We start from the raw sequence: 21,200 nt of genomic DNA, 5'->3' as shown, positions 1-21,200 counted from the left end.
CAGTCTGGATCAGAGATCGCCATTGACTCCGGAGCAAGTTCAGGGGGAGTCGCGGGCTGTTTGTGAGAGGCAATGTGGAGGATGAACTGATTCCGCAACATGGAGTGAGCGGCGAAATGGAGAGGCCTTTCTCGGCCTGTGTTTGTGCACTGGGTAAGTGAGACAGAACGTGAATAAGCTGCTGTTGAAAATCTTTGCAGGATAATGGAGCTGAATCCACGATCAGATCAGCCATGATCTCATTGAATGGCGGATCAGACTGGAGAGGCTGAATGGCCTACTCCTGCTCCTACTTCTTAGGTTCTTATGTTATAATGTCAGATGGAAATAGAAACCTGATCTGTACAAACATCCCTCAGGTTATCCCAATCTTGGAGCAGTGCAGATGTTGCCTTGTTTCTGGATGTCACTAAATTGTTGTAAATCGGCCAAAACACCTGGTCAGCAGATGCTGAGATCTGCAGTGAAATCAGACACTGACATTCTTTGTATTTCTGGTGAGTATTTGTGGTTAGTAATAATGATTATGGATTCAAATGTTACATTAATCTCTTTTCTAGCTTCCACCTCAACTGATCTTCAGTTCCAAGATATGTTGTTCTTCCTTTATGTAGGCAAATACTTCAAGGGAACAGAATGAAAGTGAAGATTCCCAGGCACAAGGAAATGTGCAGTCAGCTCCTTGCAACACAGAGTTGGTATGCTATCACTCCCAGAGGCCATCTGTTAATTCCAGAGTCACATGGAGCAGAACTAGTCAAACCCTCACTGATCCCAAATTCAGAGACACATTTTCAATCCAGCAATCAAACAAAGCAGAAGATACAGACATTGTGTCCAATGCATTCCAATTCTGTACTGCTGCAAGTTAGGTGCATCAATCTCAATTCAAAAGCACACCCACGATCAAATTGAAAGACACTATATCAATCTCACAAGAGGGACACATCCTGGAGACAGTAAGATAGAGAGTAAATCTCACCCTCACATACCTGAAACGGTGTGCAGTTCTGGTCACCTCATTACAGAAATGATGTAACTGCACGAGAGAGGGTAAAGAGGTGCTGTCTGATCATTAGTCTACAGTACTGCAGATTCCCAGTGCTGCCTGATCATTAGTTTACAGTGCTGCAGATTCCCAGTGCTGTCTGATCATTAGTCTACAGTACTGCAGATTCCCGGTGCTGTCTGATCATTAGTCTACAGTACTGCAGATTCCCGGTGCTGTCTGATCATTAGTCTACAGTACTGCAGATTCCCGGTGCTGTCTGATCATTAGTCTACAGTACTGCAGATTCCCGGTGCTGTCTGATCATTAGTCTACAGTACTGCAGATTCCCAGTGCTGTCTGATCATTAGTCTGCAGTACTGCAGATTCCCAGTGCTGTCTGATCATTAGTCTACAGTACTGCAGATTCCCGGTGCTGTCTGATCATTAGTCTGCAGTACTGCAGATTCCCGGTGCTGTCTGATCATTAGTCTGCAGTACTGCAGATTCCCAGTGCTGTCTGATCATTAGTCTACAGTACTGCAGATTCCCAGTGCTGTCTGATCATTAGTCTGCAGTACTGCAGATTCCCAGTGCTGTCTGATCATTAGTCTACAGTACTGCAGATTCCCGGTGCTGTCTGATCATTAGTCTGCAGTACTGCAGATTCCCGGTGCTGTCTGATCATTAGTCTGCAGTACTGCAGATTCCCAGTGCTGTCTGATCATTAGTTTACAGTACTGCAGATTCCTGGTGCTGCCTGATCATTAGTCTACAGTACTGCAGATTCCCAGTGCTGTCTGATCATTAGTCTACAGTACTGCAGATTCCCAGTGCTGTCTGATCATTAGTCTGCAGTACTGCAGATTCCCGGTGCTGTCTGATCATTAGTCTGCAGTACTGCAGATTCCCAGTGCTGTCTGATCATTAGTCTACAGTACTGCAGATTCCCAGTGCTGTCTGATCATTAGTCTACAGTACTGCAGATTCCCGGTGCTGTCTGATCATTAGTCTGCAGTACTGCAGATTCCCAGTGCTGTCTGATCATTAGTCTACAGTACTGCAGATTCCCGGTGCTGTCTGATCATTAGTCTACAGTACTGCAGATTCCCGGTGCTGTCTGATCATTAGTCTGCAGTACTGCAGATTCCCAGTGCTGTCTGATCATTAGTCTACAGTACTGCAGATTCCCGGTGCTGTCTGATCATTAGTCTGCAGTACTGCAGATTCCCGGTGCTGTCTGATCATTAGTCTGCAGTACTGCAGATTCCCAGTGCTGTCTGATCATTAGTCTACAGTACTGCAGATTCCCGGTGCTGTCTGATCATTAGTCTACAGTACTGCAGATTCCCGGTGCTGCCTGATCATCAGTTTACAGTACTGCAGATTCCCAGTGCTGTCTGATCATTAGTCTACAGTACTGCAGATTCCAGGTGCTGCCTGATCATTAGTTTACAGTGCTGCAGATTCCCAGTGCTGTCTGATCATTAGTCCACAGTTCTGCAGATTCCCGGTGCTGTCTGATCACTCGTCTACAGTACTGCAGATTCCCGGTGCTGTCTGATCATTAGTCTACAGTACTGCAGATTCCAAGTGCTGTCTGATCATTAGTCTACAGTACTGCAGATTCCAGGTGCTGTCTGATCATTAGTCTACAGTACTGCAGATTCCCGGTGCTGTCTGATCATTAGTCTACAGTACTGCAGATTCCAGGTGCTGTCTGATCATTAGTCTACAGTACTGCATAATCCCAGTGCTGTCTGATCATTAGTCTACAGTACTGCAGATTCACGGTGCTGTCTGATCATTGGTCTACAGTACAGCAGATTCCCGGTGCTGTCTGATCATTAGTCTACAGTACTGCAGATTCCCGGTGCTGTCTGATCATTGGTCTACAGTACTGCAGATTCCCGGTGCTGTCTGATCATTAGTCGACAGTACTGCAGATTCCCGGTGCTGTCTGATCATTGGTCTACAGTACTGCAGATTCCCGGTGCTGTCTGATCATTATTCTACAGTACTGCAGATTCCCGGTGCTGTCTGATCATTAGTCTACAGTACGGCAGATTCCCGGTGCTGTCTGATCATTAGTCGACAGTACTGCAGATTCCCAGTGCTGTCTGATCATTAGTCTACAGTACTGCAGATTCCCGGTGCTGTCTGATCATTAGTCTACAGTACTGCAGATCTGCATTAATGTTTGATTGAAGACTTCTGGTTGATCAGCATACACATAATAGCCAGCACCTCGAATAGCCGACAAATCAAAACAAAACATATATGTTAACATTGACAAAGCATGTTGAACAATTTCCAGCATTGACATTTAATACAATTTTGCATGAAGTGACCGATCACTTTTTTTTAAAGAAAAATATTCTTAGCCTAGATTATTTGATGTCATGGATGAATCTCAAACCTCCAAAGCTTTCAGAGTGTCCATCTATCTTTTGACATCTTTGTAAGTTTTTGTGGCACTGTCAGATAAACAATCTGTTTCAGCTGGTTGAAAGATTGTTTAAAAGATGATGATTGGAGCACAATGTCAGTGATTGTTTGGTCATGAGTTAAATAGAAACCCATGGAGTTGTTTCCACACTTTACCAGTATCTGTATTGCTTAAACTAAACACAGCGATTGCCCGAAGGCTCAGTAAATATCATTATACATTATGTAAACTACTGCTTTACAGGTTGAAATACTTGCGGCAAGTTTATCCAGTGAGCAGCTGAAATGCAGAGAGCAGGAAGGTCCTGAATGAATAATTATCGTAAAATGATTATAAAATATACAGTATTTATATAAAAAAATATAAGCTGTTCACTGTCAGGACTCCTGTCTACACACACACCAAGAACCCGACCGAACAACAGCGGACCCGACCCAACCCTTCCTGACACCCAACCAAAAAACGGTGCAGCTCATGCGTGATAACAGTGCCGGCAACGGCTCACTGCGCAGACTCAATTCCGACCCGGACTCCCAGCTGCGGTCAGTTTTTTTTTAATTTCAATACTGACCAGCAGAGACTGACCGAGTGTGTCCGACCCGACCCGAACTGGACCCGAGCCCGAAAGCCGGAGCCGCAAGCTGGGCCCGAGCTGAGGCGGACACATGTGCTCGGGTCCCGCTCGGGGATCCAGGGCTCCAGTGTACATTCCACACAGTCCCCGACTCCTGCTGAACTTCCCCGCTATTCAATGTTAATCTCTGAACACATCTGCAGACTCGCTCCCAAACCTGGTGTTGCTGCTGGAAGCAGATGTTGTTTGTTCACTTACCCCGGGACCCGGATGACTCCATTCGCAGCTGATTTAAACAATCTTCCACTCACTCACTGAATGACGCTCAGAACCAGTGTTGGGGGAGCATGCGCTCTTCTCCTCATGATGACGTCTCCAGTGGGCGGGGCTATACCGCGCGTGCGCAGCTCTCTGCAAAGAAAATAAATGGGAACTTTCCCCATTTCACCCTCATCAATGTGTGAACAATGAAACTGAACATGGGGTTAGGGTGGAGGAAGGGTGGGTATTGGTGGAGGGAGAGTGGGGTGGGGTGGAGGGAATCTATAACCTAGAAAGCCGGGAGTTGATCCTATTTAGATGTTCAAATTGCCGTCTCTCCCTGCAGGGTGTTTGTTATTATTGAGACCCTCCTCTCAAAACAATCCGACAGAAACATGGGAGGAAGGAGGAAGTCGGTGTGTTTGCTGGGACCTTGTAGAATTCATTTCAGCCAGCAAAGGTTTGTCTAACCGGAGTGAAACCCGCGGTCAATGTGAGTAATACCGAATGGCAATCTTCATTGTTTCATTCTAAACAAGAGAGACACGGAGCTGCCGCGATTATACCGGACACACAAACACAGTGACAATAGAGCCCGTCCCAGAGTTTCAGCTCCCGGTTGTTAAATGTCCTCATGTACACAGTCTTTGCTGTGAATTTTCAGGGCTCAGCTGCCGATTTCTACTCCTGTTTCCCTGAAACACTCGGAACCAGCAGATCATCGAACTCCCTGTTGAAAGATTTATGGACAGGAATTTTTCCAGCCTTTGGTCCAGTCGATCATAACCTGCTGTTCAATCATCGTATTATTCACACAATTAATGTGAAATTCTGTTCACCACTCAGGCCTTGAACTCGGTTTGAGCAGATCAACTACTGAAAGACTCAGCATCTTTCCAGATATAGCAGCCAGAGCTGGATAGAGGGACACAGGGTTTAATCTTGCACACACACAACAGAAGGAGTGACAGTCACACAGGGATCGGAACTGGTATCGTTTCTGTCGCCTACTCACTCAACAGGCAGAGTTAGAGACTGATAAAACATCCAACCCACTACAATTCAGTACTGGAGAAATACAGAGGCTCTTCCACTCCATCCTTCCCTCCCATACACTCGGCAGATTGACAGCACAAGGCCTTTCAGGTATCATTTCCGTGACCAAGAGTTTCACTCCGATGATATTAAACAGAGACTATCAGATGTTTATCCTTCATCCTGGAAATACTCGGACTCACCCTTACACTTCTACCAGATTGTTTTAGCCAAATGAGGAGCCGCCCCTGCACCCACTCCCCTGCCTTATTCAGACAACCTTCCAATCTCAGCGTCACACACGTTACCAATAATTTGCTTTTGATCAATATGACTCAAAGATTGTTTGCAGCGCCAATCACTTCAATAATAATGGCAGTGATTTATACAAATATCCCATATCCTCGACATCACCATGAATCCAACCAGGCAGAATAGTGAGAGTGCAGGGAAAAAAAGAAAAATGTTTGCAAGAGATTATAAGAAAATATTAATGAGTAACAGCAGAGAGAATAAAAATTATTGATAAATATACAAAAATGCAAAATGATAGTGCAAGAAATTGCGGAGCTTTTAGGGATAAAGAACGGAAATCTCCTTGTGTTGGAAAAGGTAATGAATGAGAGCGTTATATGTCTGTTCACAAAAGCAAGGATGAAGTTAATGTCCCGGTAGAGGAGGGGTACAGAGATATTGGATAGAATGAAAATAGACAGAAAGGAGGTTCTCAATAGATTGGGATCACTTCACGTTAATGAGTCCAGATAGAAAGCATCCCAGATTGCTGAGGGAGATAACAGAAATCCTGACGATAATATTTGGATATTGAAGTAGTTCCAGTCGCCTGAAACAGTGCAAATGTTACAGTCCTGTTCTAGAAATGGGAAGGAAAAAGCTGGTGACGACAGTCCATCAGTGGTCGAAAACAATTGGAGACAAGTGTCAAGGATCAAATGAACTTCAACTTGAAGAATGATGAGTTAATAAGCGACATGCAATACCGATTTACTAAGGACAAATCATGTGCGACTAACCTGATTGAATTCTTGGGGTTGACTTTGCTGAAGGTAGTTGGATCGATATTGGATATCTGCTTTTTAAAAGGCATTCGATCAAGTAGTACATAACAGAGTTAGACAGAAAATAGAAGTTCATGTTAAAAATTGATACTGGTATGCTGAGATGGTAGTTGGCTAAAGGATAGGAGACAGAGTGTCGTAGTGAACTGATGTGTTTTTAATGCGAAGAAGTATGCAGTCGGTGACACAGAAACCTTTATTGACAACATTGCTTTCAAAGGACCATAATTTGGAAGTTTGAGGAGGACAAAATACAAAGAAATGTATGTGAATAGTAAAGAGCTGTAAGTTTCAGGTAGATGTTACCTGAACAGAGGTGAGACAGAGAATATCCAACCCGTCTCACCTTGAGATTCTGGACCAAGATGGACCAACAAGGTACAGAGTCAAGTTCTGTGATCAAGTCAGAGAGTTTATTAGGCTTAACTAAGATGCACAAAGTCAATCCTTAGCAACAACAGTAAGTATACAGTAACACTCAGTACTGGTTCTTGCTTCTGAGCTTGCTTGGACATGGACTTCTCTCCTTCTTCTTCTCTTGCTGTGTTGACCATAGTCTATCTTCTCCTTCTAAGTGTGCCAACAATGTTCTGTTCACCCCTTGCTAAGTGTATCGATGATATCCCCTATCACCCTTTATTTTACCATATTAGGTCCCGAATTGTTCCGATTATCCTCATTGGTTTAATCTACACACTTTACAGATGCTTCCTGTGTCTTTCACTTTTAGCAAGGATCCTTGTATTCCTGGTTCGAGTCTCTCTCATAAGGGGAAACATCCTCTCAGTATCCACCCTGCCAAGTGCTCTCAAAATCTTATGGATTTCAATAAGATCACTTCTCATTCTCCTTAACTCCAATGGATACAGGCCAACCGGTCCAACCATTTCCCAGAAGATAACCCCTTCATCCCAGCGATCAGTCGAGTGAACCTTCTCTGAACTGCTTCAAATGCAATTTCTGTGCTTTCATCAGTAAGGAGACCAAAACTGTACACAGTATTACAGATACAGTTTCACCAATAACCTGGACAACTGTAGCAAATCTTCCTTACTTTAATAGTCCATTCCCCTTGCAATAACTGACATCATTCCATTTCTCTTCCTAAACTCATGTTGTCCGTGCATACTAACATTTTGTGATTCATGTACCAGGATACCCAACTCTGTCGCGTTGTTTTACTGTATGTATCTTTTCCATGTTGATTCAGCGCGTCATGAATGAAACGGCTGCAAGTGATAATGTATTCGTGAGGGCCGAGTCAAACCGAGTTGGAAGACAGTGTGGGATCTCGGACGAAATAAATGAAGCTGCAAGGAGTCAGATTTCATAATTGTTCCCGCCAAATTAGGTTTTTTTAAAAAATCTTTGCCTTGTTTTGCTATCTGAAATTGGCGGGCTTTTTGAGTTCGATTACATTTCAGTTACAGTTCAACCAATCAGGGCGCAGCATTTCCCGCCGCCCTTTTATTTCCCAGAGCTGGTTTCAAACTTGACTGATGGACGGGGCTGCATCCAATCACAACACTAGGGCGATCCCTCTACTGTCTTAAATAGACAGTCCCTGAGCAGCCTCAACATTTACAGTGTCTTTGTTCCACATCTTCTACCACAATGGCCAGAACAAAGCAGACAGCGCGCAAATCGACCGGAGGGAAAGCTTCCCGCAAACAGCTGGCTAACAAAGCGGCCCGCAAGAGCGCTCCAGCCATGGGCGGAGTGAAGAAGCCTCACCGTTACAGACCCGGCAATGTGGCTCTGTGGGAGATCCGCCGCTACCAGAAATCCACCGAGCTGCTCATCCGCAAACTGCCCTTCCAGCACCTGGTGCGGGAGATCGCGCAGGACTTCAAGACAGACCTGCGCTTCCAGAGCTCGGCCGTCATGGCCCTGCAGGAGGCCAGCGAGGCTTACCTGGTGGGGCTCTTTGAGGACACCAACCTGTGCGCCATCCACGCCAAGCGAGTCACCATCATGCCCAAAGACATCCAGCTGGCCCGCCGTATCCGCGGGGAGCGCGCCTAAACTCACCCTGCCCCGAACTGAGTTTGGCATCAAATAACACAACGGCTCTTTTAAGAGCCACCAAACCGGCAAAACAAAGAGCTGCGATCTCTGCAGCAGAGAAATGTGGTCTAGAGCAGCGAAACCAATGTGCACAGATCATTTTACTGGAGGGGCGAGCAGTTTAGGACTAAACAAAAGCTTTATTTGCGCAGAAACGCTGGAATTGTTAAAATGCCTGACAAATATCTCCAGAGGCAAGCGGCTAAATCCCGAATCATACCAACACAAATGTGTCTCTCAGACAGGAACCAGCCCTTTCACAGATAAAGTGGGTGGCTCTGAAAAGAGCCTTTGGGCCAGCTGGAGGTGTCTGGGGATGATGCGCGTCTTCTTGTTGTCCCGGGCCGCGTTGCCGGCTAGTTCGACGATTCCATCTGTCAGATACTCGAGCACAGCAGCCAGATAGACCGGGGCTCCGGCACCCACACGCTCAGCATCGTTCCCTATTTCTCGGGAGCCAGTGAACACGAACAACCAGGAACTGCAGTCCAGACTGAGAGGAGTGAGACTTGGCTTTGGACTGAGGGTTACCATCGGTTTTCCCTCTTCCAAACATTAACACCCCACCCGCCCCCTCCAAAAAAAAATCTTTCATCATAAAAATCTGTAAAAACTACATTACAAAACAGTTCAGGAAGAATGATCAAATCCGTCCACTTATCCCTTCTGGATGAATGATAGTGAGGACACTGGTGATTGGTCACTCTGTGCAGCTTCTCATTGTGTTGTTCATGTTACCAATCAGATAGTTGCTTAGTTCACCAATCCGGAGGCATCACGTTAATAGGGCGGAAAATAACCGCTCAGGATTGTCAGACTCCAAACAGCTTCTTTTTCAAATTTGAAAAGCCCGCCAACAGATTTGTAAAACAAGGAGCGGCTTCACTACAGATCACGTTAATAGATCATATAGCCTTACGACAGGGATGTAAAAATATCCCCCATATTGTATTATTTCACATTTTCTCACAAGTTCCAGTTTCGCTTTTCCAATCCGACATCTATTCGGCTTCATTCTCTGTCCTGTTTTAAAACAGTCTGTAACCGGCAGGCAAAAAGTCTCATTCACAACATTCTGTAACCGGATACATTTCAGATTAATGTTAGAAAAAACGCATCTCGCATTATAAATTGGGCCCGATTCGTGGGAGACAAAAGAGGAGTGTGGATTTTCAGTGTGAGGTGTTAAAGAGTGAGACTGAGGGTTCCGACACAACCGGGGTTTCTAAATAATGTACTTATTAATTATTGAAACTAAACTTATGGAAGTCTGGGCCTTTCTCTTTGTGAATTTGGAGTTTAATCTGTACCTGTCAGTTTCTGCTATGGAAGGTTGTTTGATTTTCCCTCTGTACTTGTTAGTCAGTAATATGTTTGTATAGCTTCACACTGCACATGTTAATTGATGACAGGTGAGTCTAGTTTTCACTCGACATGTCAGTCTCTGGTTTGGAGGCCTCGACTGTATTCTGTACCTATCAGACATCTATATATGATGGTATGTTTTAACCTGTTCCTGCCAATCTGTTTTATGTAAGTACTGTTTATTATCTGTATCTGTAATTTTCTGATGAATGAATGTGGAGTGTATCATATCCCTGTCAGTGATCATTAAGAGTTATTTTACACGGTAACTGCCAGTATCTGATATGTGAGTGTGGGTTGTGATCTGCATCTGCCTGTTTCTGGTATGTGACATGAGCATTGTTTTTACTCTGTGTGTGTTAGCCTCACGTGTCAGAAGCTGGGTTTAATTGTACATCTCACTTTCTGCTCTATGATTGTGGATTTTCATCTGTAAAGTTAATTTCTGAAATGCTCGTGTGAATTTTATTCTGTGTGCCAATTTCTGGTATGTGAGTGTGTGTTCTTTCTGTTCCTGTCAGTTTCTGACATGTGAATATGGATTTTCCTCTGTTCTGGTCAGTTACTGCAATAAAAGGCGCTCCTTTATTCTGTGCCTCTCAGTTTCTGGTCTGGAAGAAATAATTTTATTCTTTACCTTTTATATTCTGACAAGTGAATGTGAGATCACCCTGTATCTGTCAGTTTGTGACATGTTACTGTGTCTTTTACTCTTCACCTGTCAGTTTCTGATATGTGAATGTGGATTTTATTCTGTATCTGTCAGTTACTACAAAGCAAGTATGTATTTTATTCTGTACCTGTTTGTTTCTTGTAATTGATTGGAGCTTTTGCTCTATATCTGTCAGTCTCTGGAATGTGAATGTTGCTATTACTCTGTGTCTGTCTGCGTCAGATTTGTCAGCAAGTGTTTTTACTTTCCCTTTCTGTTCCTGACATATGAATGTGGATTTTACGATGCATCTCTCAGTTACTGGTATGTGATTGTGGGTTTTATTCTGTATCCACAAGCCTATGATTAGTGATTGTGGCTTGTGTCCTCGGCCTGTCATTATCTTGTTTCATATGCCCATTATTCTGTGCATGTTACTTTATGGGAAATGACTGCAGGATTTACACTTTTCCTGCCATATTACCACTATGGCTTCCAGAGCTGCTCCGAAGCCGGAAACTCTGTGGTTAGTAACTCACGTCCAAACTCCTTAAAGACTTTCCACCACTGACAAGCCTCAAGTCAGAAGTCTGATGGATTACTCCCCACTTGCCTGGATGTATGCACCTCTAACAATACTCAAGAAACCCTATACCATCCAGGACAAAGCAGTAGGCTTGATTGGCTTACCATTCACCAGCTTAACCATTTACTCCCTCCACCACCAGTGCACAGTGTGTACCATCTACAAGACGTACTGCATCAACCAGAGGAAGCACCATGAAACAGCACCTTACAAACCCACGACATCTGCTACAAAGTAGAACATGGGCAGGAAACGTATGAGAACATGACCACCTGCAATTTCATCACCAGTTCATATGTCATCCTGGCTTGGAAAAATAACACCACTCCTGCATCATCACTCAGTCCAAATTCTGCAACTCCCTACCTAACACCACTTTGGGTGTACCTACACTACAAATACTGGAGGGAGCAAGAAGGCCACAAGACACCATCTTCTAAATGGCAATGAGGGATGGACAACTATTACTGGCCTTCCTGGAGATGCTCACATCCCATAAACATACACTACAAATAATCATAAAGGTGTGTATATGAATAACATTCGTTCTGTGTCTGTTCAGCACTGGTACAGTATGAGTGTGGAAGTCATTCTCCATCTGTCAGTCTGAAAGACAGGATCTGTTTGTTTATATTTAAAAAACAATGAAGAAACTCTTACACATCTAGATCTGTCCAACTATCTGTCCCTCTTTGTATAGTATGAGAGGGAGGGATTTATTCTTTATCTCAGAATGTGGAATGTGACTGTGGGTTTTTCTCTGTATCCGATAAACACATATAGGGTTTCCACTGTACCTGCCAACTTCTGATGTGAGTGTGGGTTTTATTATGCATCTATCAGCTTCTGGTATGTAAGTGTTGGTTTTGTAATGTACCTGTCAGTTTCTGCTGAAGTGAACAGTGGTTTTGGTTTGAATGTCTCACTATCTGTTATGTGAGAATGAGCATTGTTTTGTACTTGTAAATTTCTGGAGTAGCAGAAAGCTCTTTACATTGAACATAATACAAAGCAAAATACTGTGAATGCTGGAAATTAAAAAAACAGAAAATGCTGTAAAACACTCAGCAGGCCTGCCAACATCTGTGGAGACAGAAACAGAGTTAACCTTTCAGGTCAATAGCCGTTCATCATTGTTCTGAAATTTTAACTGTCTCCCTCTCTCCACAGGTGCTGCCAGACTTGCAGAGTATTTCCAGCATTTTCTGCTTTCATTTACACTGTACCTTCTTTATTCTGGTGAGTGAATGTGGGATCACTCTTCACCGTTTCATTTCTGATATGGGAATGTGGATTTTACCCAGCATGTTGTCATTTACTGCAAAGCAAATATCTGTTTTATTCTGTACCTTTTTGTTTGTGGTAATTGATTGTGGATTTTACCCTGCATCTGTCAGTCTCTGTAATGTGAATGCCGCTATTACTCTGTACTTGTCTGTGCATGATTTGTGAGGATATGTTTTACTTTCCCTGTCTGTTTCTGGCATCTGAATGTGGATTTTACTATGTACCTCTGAGTTACTTTATCTGTATGTGGGTTTTATTCTGTTTCTGCATGTCTCTGGTGAGTGTAACGTTTTCCCTGTACCTATCAATATCACACTTGTCAGTATGGCCATTATTCTGTACTTGTTGCTTTATGGTAGTGCTTTTCCTGTCAATATCTGATATGCTACTATACATTTTATTCTGTACTTGTCAGATTCTGCTACGTGATATTGGCTTTTTTCTGTCTGTCTGTGTCTGGTATGTCATTATCAGTTTTACTGTGTACCTATTAGCTTCTGATGTTTGAGTAGGAGGTTCACATTGTATATTTCAATTTGTTCTGTGAATCTGCTTCGACCTTGAACGGACAGTTTCTATTCTGTGACTGTACTTTTAAAGGGTGATTGTTAATTTCTGCGGAATAGGTGTTCATTTTACTCTGTGCATGTCAATCTCTGCAATGGGAATTTGTGATTTATGCTGAATCTGCCATTTGTTTATCTTGATGGTGTGCTTAATTCTGTTCCTGTCAGTCTCTGTTAAAACGGTATTTTTTCTGAATATTTGTCAGTCTCTGAAGTGTGAGTGTGGGATTTCCATTGTACCTGTAAGTTTCTAGTGTGAATGAGAGGTTTTTAATTCTGTACATGGCAATTCCTGATTAACGAGCATGGGTTTTACTCTGTAACCCTCATACTCTGGTCTTTGAGGTTGTGTCTTTCTTTCTTCTTGTTACCTGTCTGTTTCTGAAAAGTTGGTTTGAATTTTACTCTGTACCAGTTTCATTCTGATCCCCATTTGTGGGGTTTACTCTGCACCTCACACTTTCTTATTGATTGAGTTTTATATCTGTACCAGTCAGTCTCTGGTATGTGCATCAAGATGTTACTCTACCTCAGTCTAACTCAGAATCGTGAGTGTTGGTTTTTATCTTGTTTCCTTGTATTTTTTAGTATGGAACTGTACTTGTCACTTTCTGGTATGTGTGTGTAGCTTTTATTTCATGGCTGTCAGTTTCTGTTGTGTTTTTCTGTATTGGGTGCTGGGGGAGGGGGTGGGGGGTGGCACGCGGGTTTGCTTCATGCCTGTCAGTTTCTGGTGTGTTAGTGCAGTTTTATTCTTTTATCGTGCGTGAGTGTTTTTTTTTTCACTTCTTTTGCTGTATTATTCAGTTTCTTGGACACGGGTGTAAGTTTCACTCTTTCTCTCTCAATCCCTAGTCTACAGTTTATCTCTGTCAGTTTCTGATTTTGAGTGTGGGTTTATCTGTATCTGTCACTTTGTTTTATGTGAGAAACATCTTATTCTGTATCTTTCAGTTTCTGATGTTTGTTTGTGTTTCTTGAACTTGTGCCCCTCAGTTTATTGCATGTGAATGTGGGTTTGACTGTTAATCGAACACTTTCTTGTATATGAGTGGTGTTCACTCTTTATCTTTGATTGTCTGGTTTGTAAATTTAAGTTTTAACCTGTGCATTTAAATTTCTAATGTGCACTTATGGTTTTTAACCTGTCTATGTCATGTTCTGGTATACAAGTACGATTTTCAGTCTGGCTTTAGAGTCTGGATTGTACACCACATCTCTACATTCTCCAGAATGTTTGTGTGATTTTTAATCTGTACATGGCAATTTCTGACATGTGTCTGTGAGGTTTACTTTGTACATTTCATTCTCTGGTCTGTGACTGCAGAATTTATTCTGCATCTGTCAGTTTATGTTATGTGACATTGAGTTTTCGTCTGTCTCTGTCAGTATCTGGTTTATAAATCTTCTTAATTATGTGTGTGTTTTATTCTGCATCTGTCAGAGTGTGAAGTGCAAGTGTTGGGTTTTCTTTGTGTCTGTCAGTTATGGATGAGAGATTTTCACTCTCTAACAGTAAATTTCTTGGAATTCACTGTGGATTTCACTCTGTGTCTGTCAGTCTCTGCTCGTTGAGTGTGGCTTTTATACTGCATTTGCTATTTTCTGATATGTATATGTAGATTTTAATCTTTACCTGTTATTTTCTAGTATGAGAGTCTGGGTATCAACCTGTCACTGTCAGTTTCTCATATGTGAGGGAGGCAGTTATCCTGCACCTGTTACTTTCTGAAATTTGTGAAGGTTTTTATCTTTCCCTGTCAGTTTCTGGTATGTGATTGTGGCCTTTGTTCTGTCCCTATCTGTTTCTGTGAATGGAATGTGGGTTCTGTTCCTGTCAGTATCTGGTGTGTGAATGTGGGTTTATTCTGTATCTTTCAATTTTGGAATTTGAGTGAGCACCTTTCAGCTTCTGTTAATTGAATGAGGGGTTAAATCTGCACCTGTCCATTGATAGTATATGAATATTTATTTTACTCTGTACCTGTCAGTTTATGGAACATGAAGGTGTTCCCGCCCCGCCCCCCCCCCCCCCCTCCCACCTGCCAACTTCCAATATGTGATTGTTATTTTATTCTATACCTGCCATTTTCTGTATATAATTATGGTTTTTGATCTTTACCTTTCAGTTTCTGTTCCTTGAGTGAGTTTTACTTTGCACCAGTTGGTTTCTGGTATGTGAGTGTCACTGTTAAGCTGCACCTGTAAAGTTAATATATAACAGTGTGGGTTTATTCTGTATCTTTCAAACTCCAGTGTGTGATATGGGGCTTTTCTCTGAACCTTTCTATTTTTGGTCTGTGTGTTTTAATCTGCAGCTTACAGTTCCTGATAGGTGTGTGTGCACATTTTCTTTTGTTCTGCAGCTATCAATGTCTACTACACATGTATGTGTGTTATTCCTCTCATTCAATTTCTCTTATTGGAGAATTGATTTTCCTTTGTCCCTCTCAGTCTCTGGTATGTGTCCATGTGTTTTACGTGGTAACTGTCTGTCTCTGTTAGGTGACTCTGGTGTTATTCTCTATCTGACAGTCTCTTGCATGTGAGTGGTTTTATTTTCTTCTCTGGAGCTGTCAGTCTCCCTTCTGTGGCTGGAGGTTTTAATCTTTACTTTAACTCTTTAATAATTTGTAAATGTGAATTTCACTCTGTGTCTGTCTGTTTACAGTATAGGAATGTGTTTATTTTCTTTTAATCATCAGTTCCATAGAATCATAGAAAGTCTAAGGCACGGATAGAGGCCACTTATTCTAATCCCACCTTCCAGGATTTGGTCTGGAACCCTGCAGTTGAATGCATTTGAGGTGCCTAGCCAGAGTACTTCTGAATTAGTTGAGGGTTCCTGCCTCAACTTTCCTTTCAGGCAGTGAGTTCCAGACCCCCAACACCCTCTGGGTGATTTTCTTTCCCTCATCTCCCCTCTAATTTTTCTACCAATCACTTTAAATCTCTGGCCTTCGTCACTGACCTCTCTGTTAATGTGAATAGACCCTTCACCTCCACACAGTCCAGGTCCCTCAAAATTCTATAGATTTCAATAAGATCTCCCCTCAGCCTTCATTGTTCCAAAGAGAAAAACCGCAGCCTATCCAATCTTTCCACACAGCTGCATTTTTCCAGCCCTGGCAACATCCAAATAAATCTCCTCTGAACACACTCCAGTCCAGTTACATCCTTTCTGTAATTAGGTGACCAGAACTGCACACAGTTCCAGGTATGTGAGGGTGAGATTTACTCTCTATCTTACTGTCTCCAGGATGTGTCCCTCTTGTGAGATTGATATAGTGTCTTTCAATTTGATCGTGGGTTTGCTTTTGAATTGAGATTGATGCACCTAACTTGCAGCAGTACAGAATTGGAATGGATTCGAAACAATGTCTGTCTCTTCTGCTTTGTTTGATTGCTGGATTGAAAATGTGTCTCTGAACTTGAGATCAGTGAGAGTTTGACTATTTCTGCTCCATGTGAATCTGGAATTAACTGATGGCCTCTGGGAGTGATAACAAACCTACTCTGTGTTGCAAGGAGCTGACTGCACATTTCCTTGTGCCTGGGAATCATCACATTCATTCTGTTCCCTGGAAGTATTTGCCGACAGAAAGGAAGAACAATATATCTTGTAACAGAAGATCAGTTGAGGTGGAAGCTAGAAAAGAGATTAATGTAACATTTAAATTAATAATCATTATTACTAACCACAAATACTCACCAGAAATACAAAGAATGTCAGTGTCTGATTTCACTGCAGATCTCAGCATCTGCTGACCAGGTGTTTTAACCGATTTACAACAATTTAGTGACATCCAGAAACAAGCCAACATCTGCACTCTTCCAAGATTGCGATTACCTGAGTGATGTTTGTACAGATCAGGTTTGGCCAGTCTGGACATTGCAGTGGAAGCCTTACCCATGCGCTTGTTGATTTCTGCATCTACAGACAGGTTACTGGTGATAGTTGAGCCGAGGCAGGTGAACTCTTGAAAGGTACACTCACAGTAAACAGCGTGAAACAGGAGTTAAACCACGAACATGTATTACAGAACTGAGGCGGGAAACAGCAAAGATTTTCAACAGCAGCTTATTCACGTTCTGTCTCACTTACCTAGTGCACACACAGGCCGAGAAAGGCCTCTCCATTCCGCCGCTCACTCCATGTTCCGGGATCAGTTCATCCTCCACAGTGCCTCTCACAAACAGCCCGCGACTCCCCCTGAACTTGCCTCGGAGTCAATGGAGATCTCTGGTCCAGACTGCGGACAGGATCCCAAAGCAATGTGCTGCTGGAAGCAGATTGCTGTTTACTGCCTTACCCCTAGGCTGCAATATCTCCATTCCCTCTGTTAAAAACAAACTCTTCCCGCTCACTGAGTAAATGGCGTTCAACAGATTTGCTGGAATAGGGGAGCGCGCATGCGCTCGTTCGCTCATTCACAATCACCGGTGGAGGCGGGGCTGTACCGCGCATGCGCTTCATTCGGCAACAGTTTGAGAAACAAAAATCAATCGGAACTTTCTCCAGTTCAGTTTTATCTGATTTTGAGCAATGGAACCGGGACTGTGGGCAAGATTAGAGAAGGATTCCAGCTGGGAGATGACCCCTTTACCAAGCTCAACTTGAGATCATTCTCTGCACTATGTTTGCTGTTCATTCGCTCGAATTCTCAAAGTGATCCTCCGAGGGAGTCGATGTGTTTGCCGGAATGGGGCAGGAGTTAATATCTGATAGTTGCAGTCACAGATCAATTTAATCAGATTGTAACGTCTGTTTCCCCAGCCGGATCTTTCGAGATAAAACGAATCTTACAGTTCAGCCTAAAACTCAATAATTACAGGCCAGTCAGTCTAACCTCAGCAGTGGGTAAATTATTGAAATCTATTCTGAGACAAGATAAACTGTCACTTAGAAAGGCACATACCAACTGAATTGAATTTTTAAAAGGATGATAGATCAGGGGAGAGCAGTTGATGGATTCTACATGAATTTTAGCTTTTGACAGGGCTCCAAAATGCAGACTCTTTATAAAATAAAATTTAATGGGATCCAGGGAAATGCAGCAAGGTGGATGCAAAATTGCCTCAGTGGAAGGAAACGCAGAGTAATTGTTGACGGCTGCTTTTGAGACTGGAGGGCTGCTTCCAGTGGTTTTCCCCAGGGCTCAGTAATGGGTCCCCTGTTTTTTTGATGATCTATATGAACAGGTTGGACATAAATGTTGAGGGACACGATCAAGAAGTTTACAGACGACACCAATATTGGCCGTGTGGTAGATAGAGAGGAGGATTGCTGTGGACTGGAAGAAGATGTTTATGGTCAGGCCAGAAGGGCAGAAAAGTGGTGCATAGAATTCAACCCGGAGAAGTGTGACGTGATGCACTTGGGGAGGTCAAACAATGCAAAGGAATACACGATTAATGAGAAAATACTGAGAGGTGCAGAGGAGGTGAGGGACCTTGGAGTAAATGTCCACAGATCCCTGAAGGTGACAGGGCAGTGCGGTAATATGGTTAAGAAGACATATGGAATCCATGCCTTTATTAGCCGAGGTATAGAATATATGAGGAGGAAGGTTATGCTGGAACTTTATCATCATTGGTTAGGCCACAACGTGAGTCCTGTGTGCAGTTCTGGTCACCTCATTACAGAAAGGATGTAACTGCACCAGAGAGGGGACAGAGGAGATTTACGAGGATGTTGCTGGGACTGAAAAATGCAGCTATGAGGAAAGATTGGAAAGACTGTGGTTGTTCTCCTTGGAACAGAGAAGGCTGACGGGAGATCTGATTGAAATGTATAAAATGTTGAACGGCCTGGATAGAGTGGAGCTGAAGGGTCTATTGACCTCAGCAGAGAGATCAAAACCTGTCCTGCGAACTCTACATTTAGCGAACAGTTCGACATGAAAATGTGTAGATGTGAATATTGTGTAGGAGAGAGTGTATTAAAGGTGCTGACGGGTTATTCTAATGTCACTGTGTTTGTGGGTCCGAGTCCGAGTCCCTCTTGTGTAAAATAAAAAGATTTTCCAGTCAAAGAAGCACATTGCTCCCCTTCTCATCCCCAAAGTGGGAATTCAGTGTAGTTTCTTTGTTGATTTCAAGATTTCAGTCCAAAAGTGGAGAACATGTCAGCGATCGGGGGAGAGAGCGCCATCAGTGCAGCAATAAAACGGGTTTCAGTCAAAAATGGAGTCTTTACTTCAAGTACAAACTTTTCGACAGCAAGCATTCTGATGTCAGAGACAGGAAGGATCTAGTCTGGGACTCTGCAGTACCCGAATTTCAGTGGAATTGGAGAGTTTAGGACCAGAGAGAAACAGCAGGTTGTCTCCGCCCCCGTCCGCTCACTGCCTTTAAGTTGCTCTGTGCTGCCACCACCGGCTTCATTTCTGACCCAGTTCTGACTGACAGAGAGAATTTGTGCAGAGTCCCGGACATGACCAATACAGCAGGCGCCGAAACGGCTCCTCCAGCCGCCGCTGCTGAAGTCAAGACTCCCAAGAAGAAGAAAGCGGCTGCCTGGAACAAGTCAGCCGGTCCCACGTTGAGCGAGAAGATCCTCAAGATTGTGGCGGATTGCTCCGATCGCAAGGGGACCTCACTGCCCGCCATAAAGAAGGCTCTGGGTCGGAGCGGTGTGGATGTGGGGAAGTACAGGACCCAAATCAAGCAAAGTATCAGGAGGAATGTGAATAAAGGCTCCCTGGTGCAGTGCAATGGAACGGGCGCCTCCGGCTCCTTCAGAATCCCTAAGCAGGGAACCAAGGGAAATGTGGGAAAGAAAGTGAAGTCAGGAGCAGGCAAAAAAACTTTCGTGAAGAAAACAGCTGGCAAGAAAGTGACAGCAAAGAAATCAGCAGCCAAGAAATTACCAGTCAAGAAACTAGGAGCAAAGAAATCCCCAGCGAAGAAAGCAGCGCTTCCGAAAAAGTCTCCTGTGAAGAAGGCCAAAAAACCCAAGAGTGCGGAAAGGTGCTCAAGAAAGTTCAATCATCAAGGGGCAAGACCAAGCCGAAAGCAGCAAAGGCTCAGAAAGCAGCCCCTGGAAAGAAGTGAAACTGCACGGGAAACTTGCAGACATCTGAACCCAAAGGCTCTTTTCAGAGCCACCCACATCTCTCAGGAAAGAGCTGATCCCCCGATCAAATGATCCCTGTCCCGCCGCCGTGTGCACATTTCACATAGAAATGATGAGAAGTAAATGCAGGATCCCTGGTGACTCGCTGACATACACTGCACTCAGCCCTTCCCCCACTCTCTGTAACAAAACAGAGGGATGTCCCGGCCTCACCGTAACTGGGGATATGTTCGGTACAGTCTCAGTTCATGCTCCTTTCACTAATTCAGAGTGAGAGGGTCTAACACAGGAATACTGGCGAGAATTCCCGCGTCACAACTCAAACCCCAATACATGAGTTTCTCTAATTCAGCTGGGGTAAGGTGTTAGCAAAATACTCAATCCGTCTGGGACGGGAGGTGTGTGGAAACGGGTTGACTTGTGATCGGAAGCACTGTGCTTAGGCGGGTAGATGATCAACTTTTAATTGTTATAGATACTTATTTAACAGCTCCGGGTTTCTGTTATCTTTGACTATAAAGGCCGAATCTGGAAGTTTTGTGCTGAGCTCTATTGTTGAGAGTTTTGTTTTTGAATTGGCGGTTGAAGCAAGTGGGAGGCGGAGCTGGAGGATGAAAGACATTTCACTGCTCTGTCTGTCACTCAGTTTCCTCCCTGCCCCGGCTCTCACTCTCTGCCCGTTTTTCAGTCAGGTCCGGGCGAGCTGCATAAAAAAGGCAGCAGAAACAGCTCGTTTCTCATTCAGCAACGAGTTGAGTGAAGAAGCGTCATGTCTGGAAGAGGTAAAGGAGGCAAAGGATTGGGCAAAGGCGGAGCAAAGCGGCACCGCAAAGTTTTTCGTGATAACATCCAGGGTATCACCAAGCCAGCAATCCGCCGCCTGGCTCGCCGTGGTGGAGTGAAGCGCATTTCGGGTTTGATCTATGAGGAGACCCGCGGGGTGCTGAAGGTTTTCCTGGAGAATGTGATCAGAGATGCGGTCACCAACACTGAGCACACCAAGCGCAAGACGGTCACCACCATAGATGTGGTGTACGCTCTGAAACGCCAGGGCCGCACTCTCCATGGATTCGGCGGCTAAACAAATCCACCCTTTGTACCAAACACAAAGGCTCTTCTAAGAGCCACCCAAAGACTCATCGAGAGAGCAGTGACATGGCAACTTGAATTAATAAGATCAAATTATCTGTATATTGTTTATCTTTATCAACAA

General features: G+C 43.7%; 2 protein-coding genes across 2 annotated transcripts; both read left to right on the top strand.

Moving 5' to 3' along the window:
* Window positions 1-8,000: 8,000 nt before the first annotated feature.
* Window positions 8,001-8,411, top strand: LOC137381229 (histone H3-like). Its single transcript, XM_068053604.1, has one exon. It carries the CDS (start codon window positions 8,001-8,003, stop codon window positions 8,409-8,411), a length of 411 nt encoding a protein of 136 aa, XP_067909705.1.
* Window positions 8,412-19,345: 10,934 nt separating this feature from the next.
* On the top strand, window positions 19,346-21,068 carry LOC137381183 (histone H1-like). Its single transcript, XM_068053563.1, has 3 exons — window positions 19,346-19,881; window positions 20,676-20,769; window positions 20,919-21,068. The coding sequence occupies exons 1-3, from the start codon at window positions 19,346-19,348 to the stop codon at window positions 21,066-21,068; spliced, it is 780 nt and encodes a 259-aa protein (XP_067909664.1).
* The last annotated feature ends 132 nt before the right edge of the window (window positions 21,069-21,200 follow it).

Source organism: Heterodontus francisci, chromosome 21 (genome assembly GCF_036365525.1).
Source record: "Heterodontus francisci isolate sHetFra1 chromosome 21, sHetFra1.hap1, whole genome shotgun sequence".
NCBI lineage: Eukaryota > Metazoa > Chordata > Chondrichthyes > Heterodontiformes > Heterodontidae > Heterodontus > Heterodontus francisci.
The sequence above is the reverse complement of the archived record's forward strand: the minus strand, read 5'-3'. Positions and strand labels throughout refer to the sequence as shown.

Bases quoted from the DNA above. Each gene is read 5' to 3' on its own strand.
- LOC137381229 (XM_068053604.1), top strand. From the start codon at position 8,001: ATGGCCAGAACAAAGCAGACAGCGCGCAAATCGACCGGAGGGAAAGCT.
- LOC137381183 (XM_068053563.1), top strand. From the start codon at position 19,346: ATGACCAATACAGCAGGCGCCGAAACGGCTCCTCCAGCCGCCGCTGCT. The intron at 19,882-20,675 runs GTGCTCAAGAAA...CCCGTTTTTCAG, and splicing joins AAACCCAAGAGTGCGGAAAG to TCAGGTCCGGGCGAGCTGCA. The intron at 20,770-20,918 runs GTAAAGGAGGCA...ATCTATGAGGAG, and splicing joins AAGCGTCATGTCTGGAAGAG to ACCCGCGGGGTGCTGAAGGT.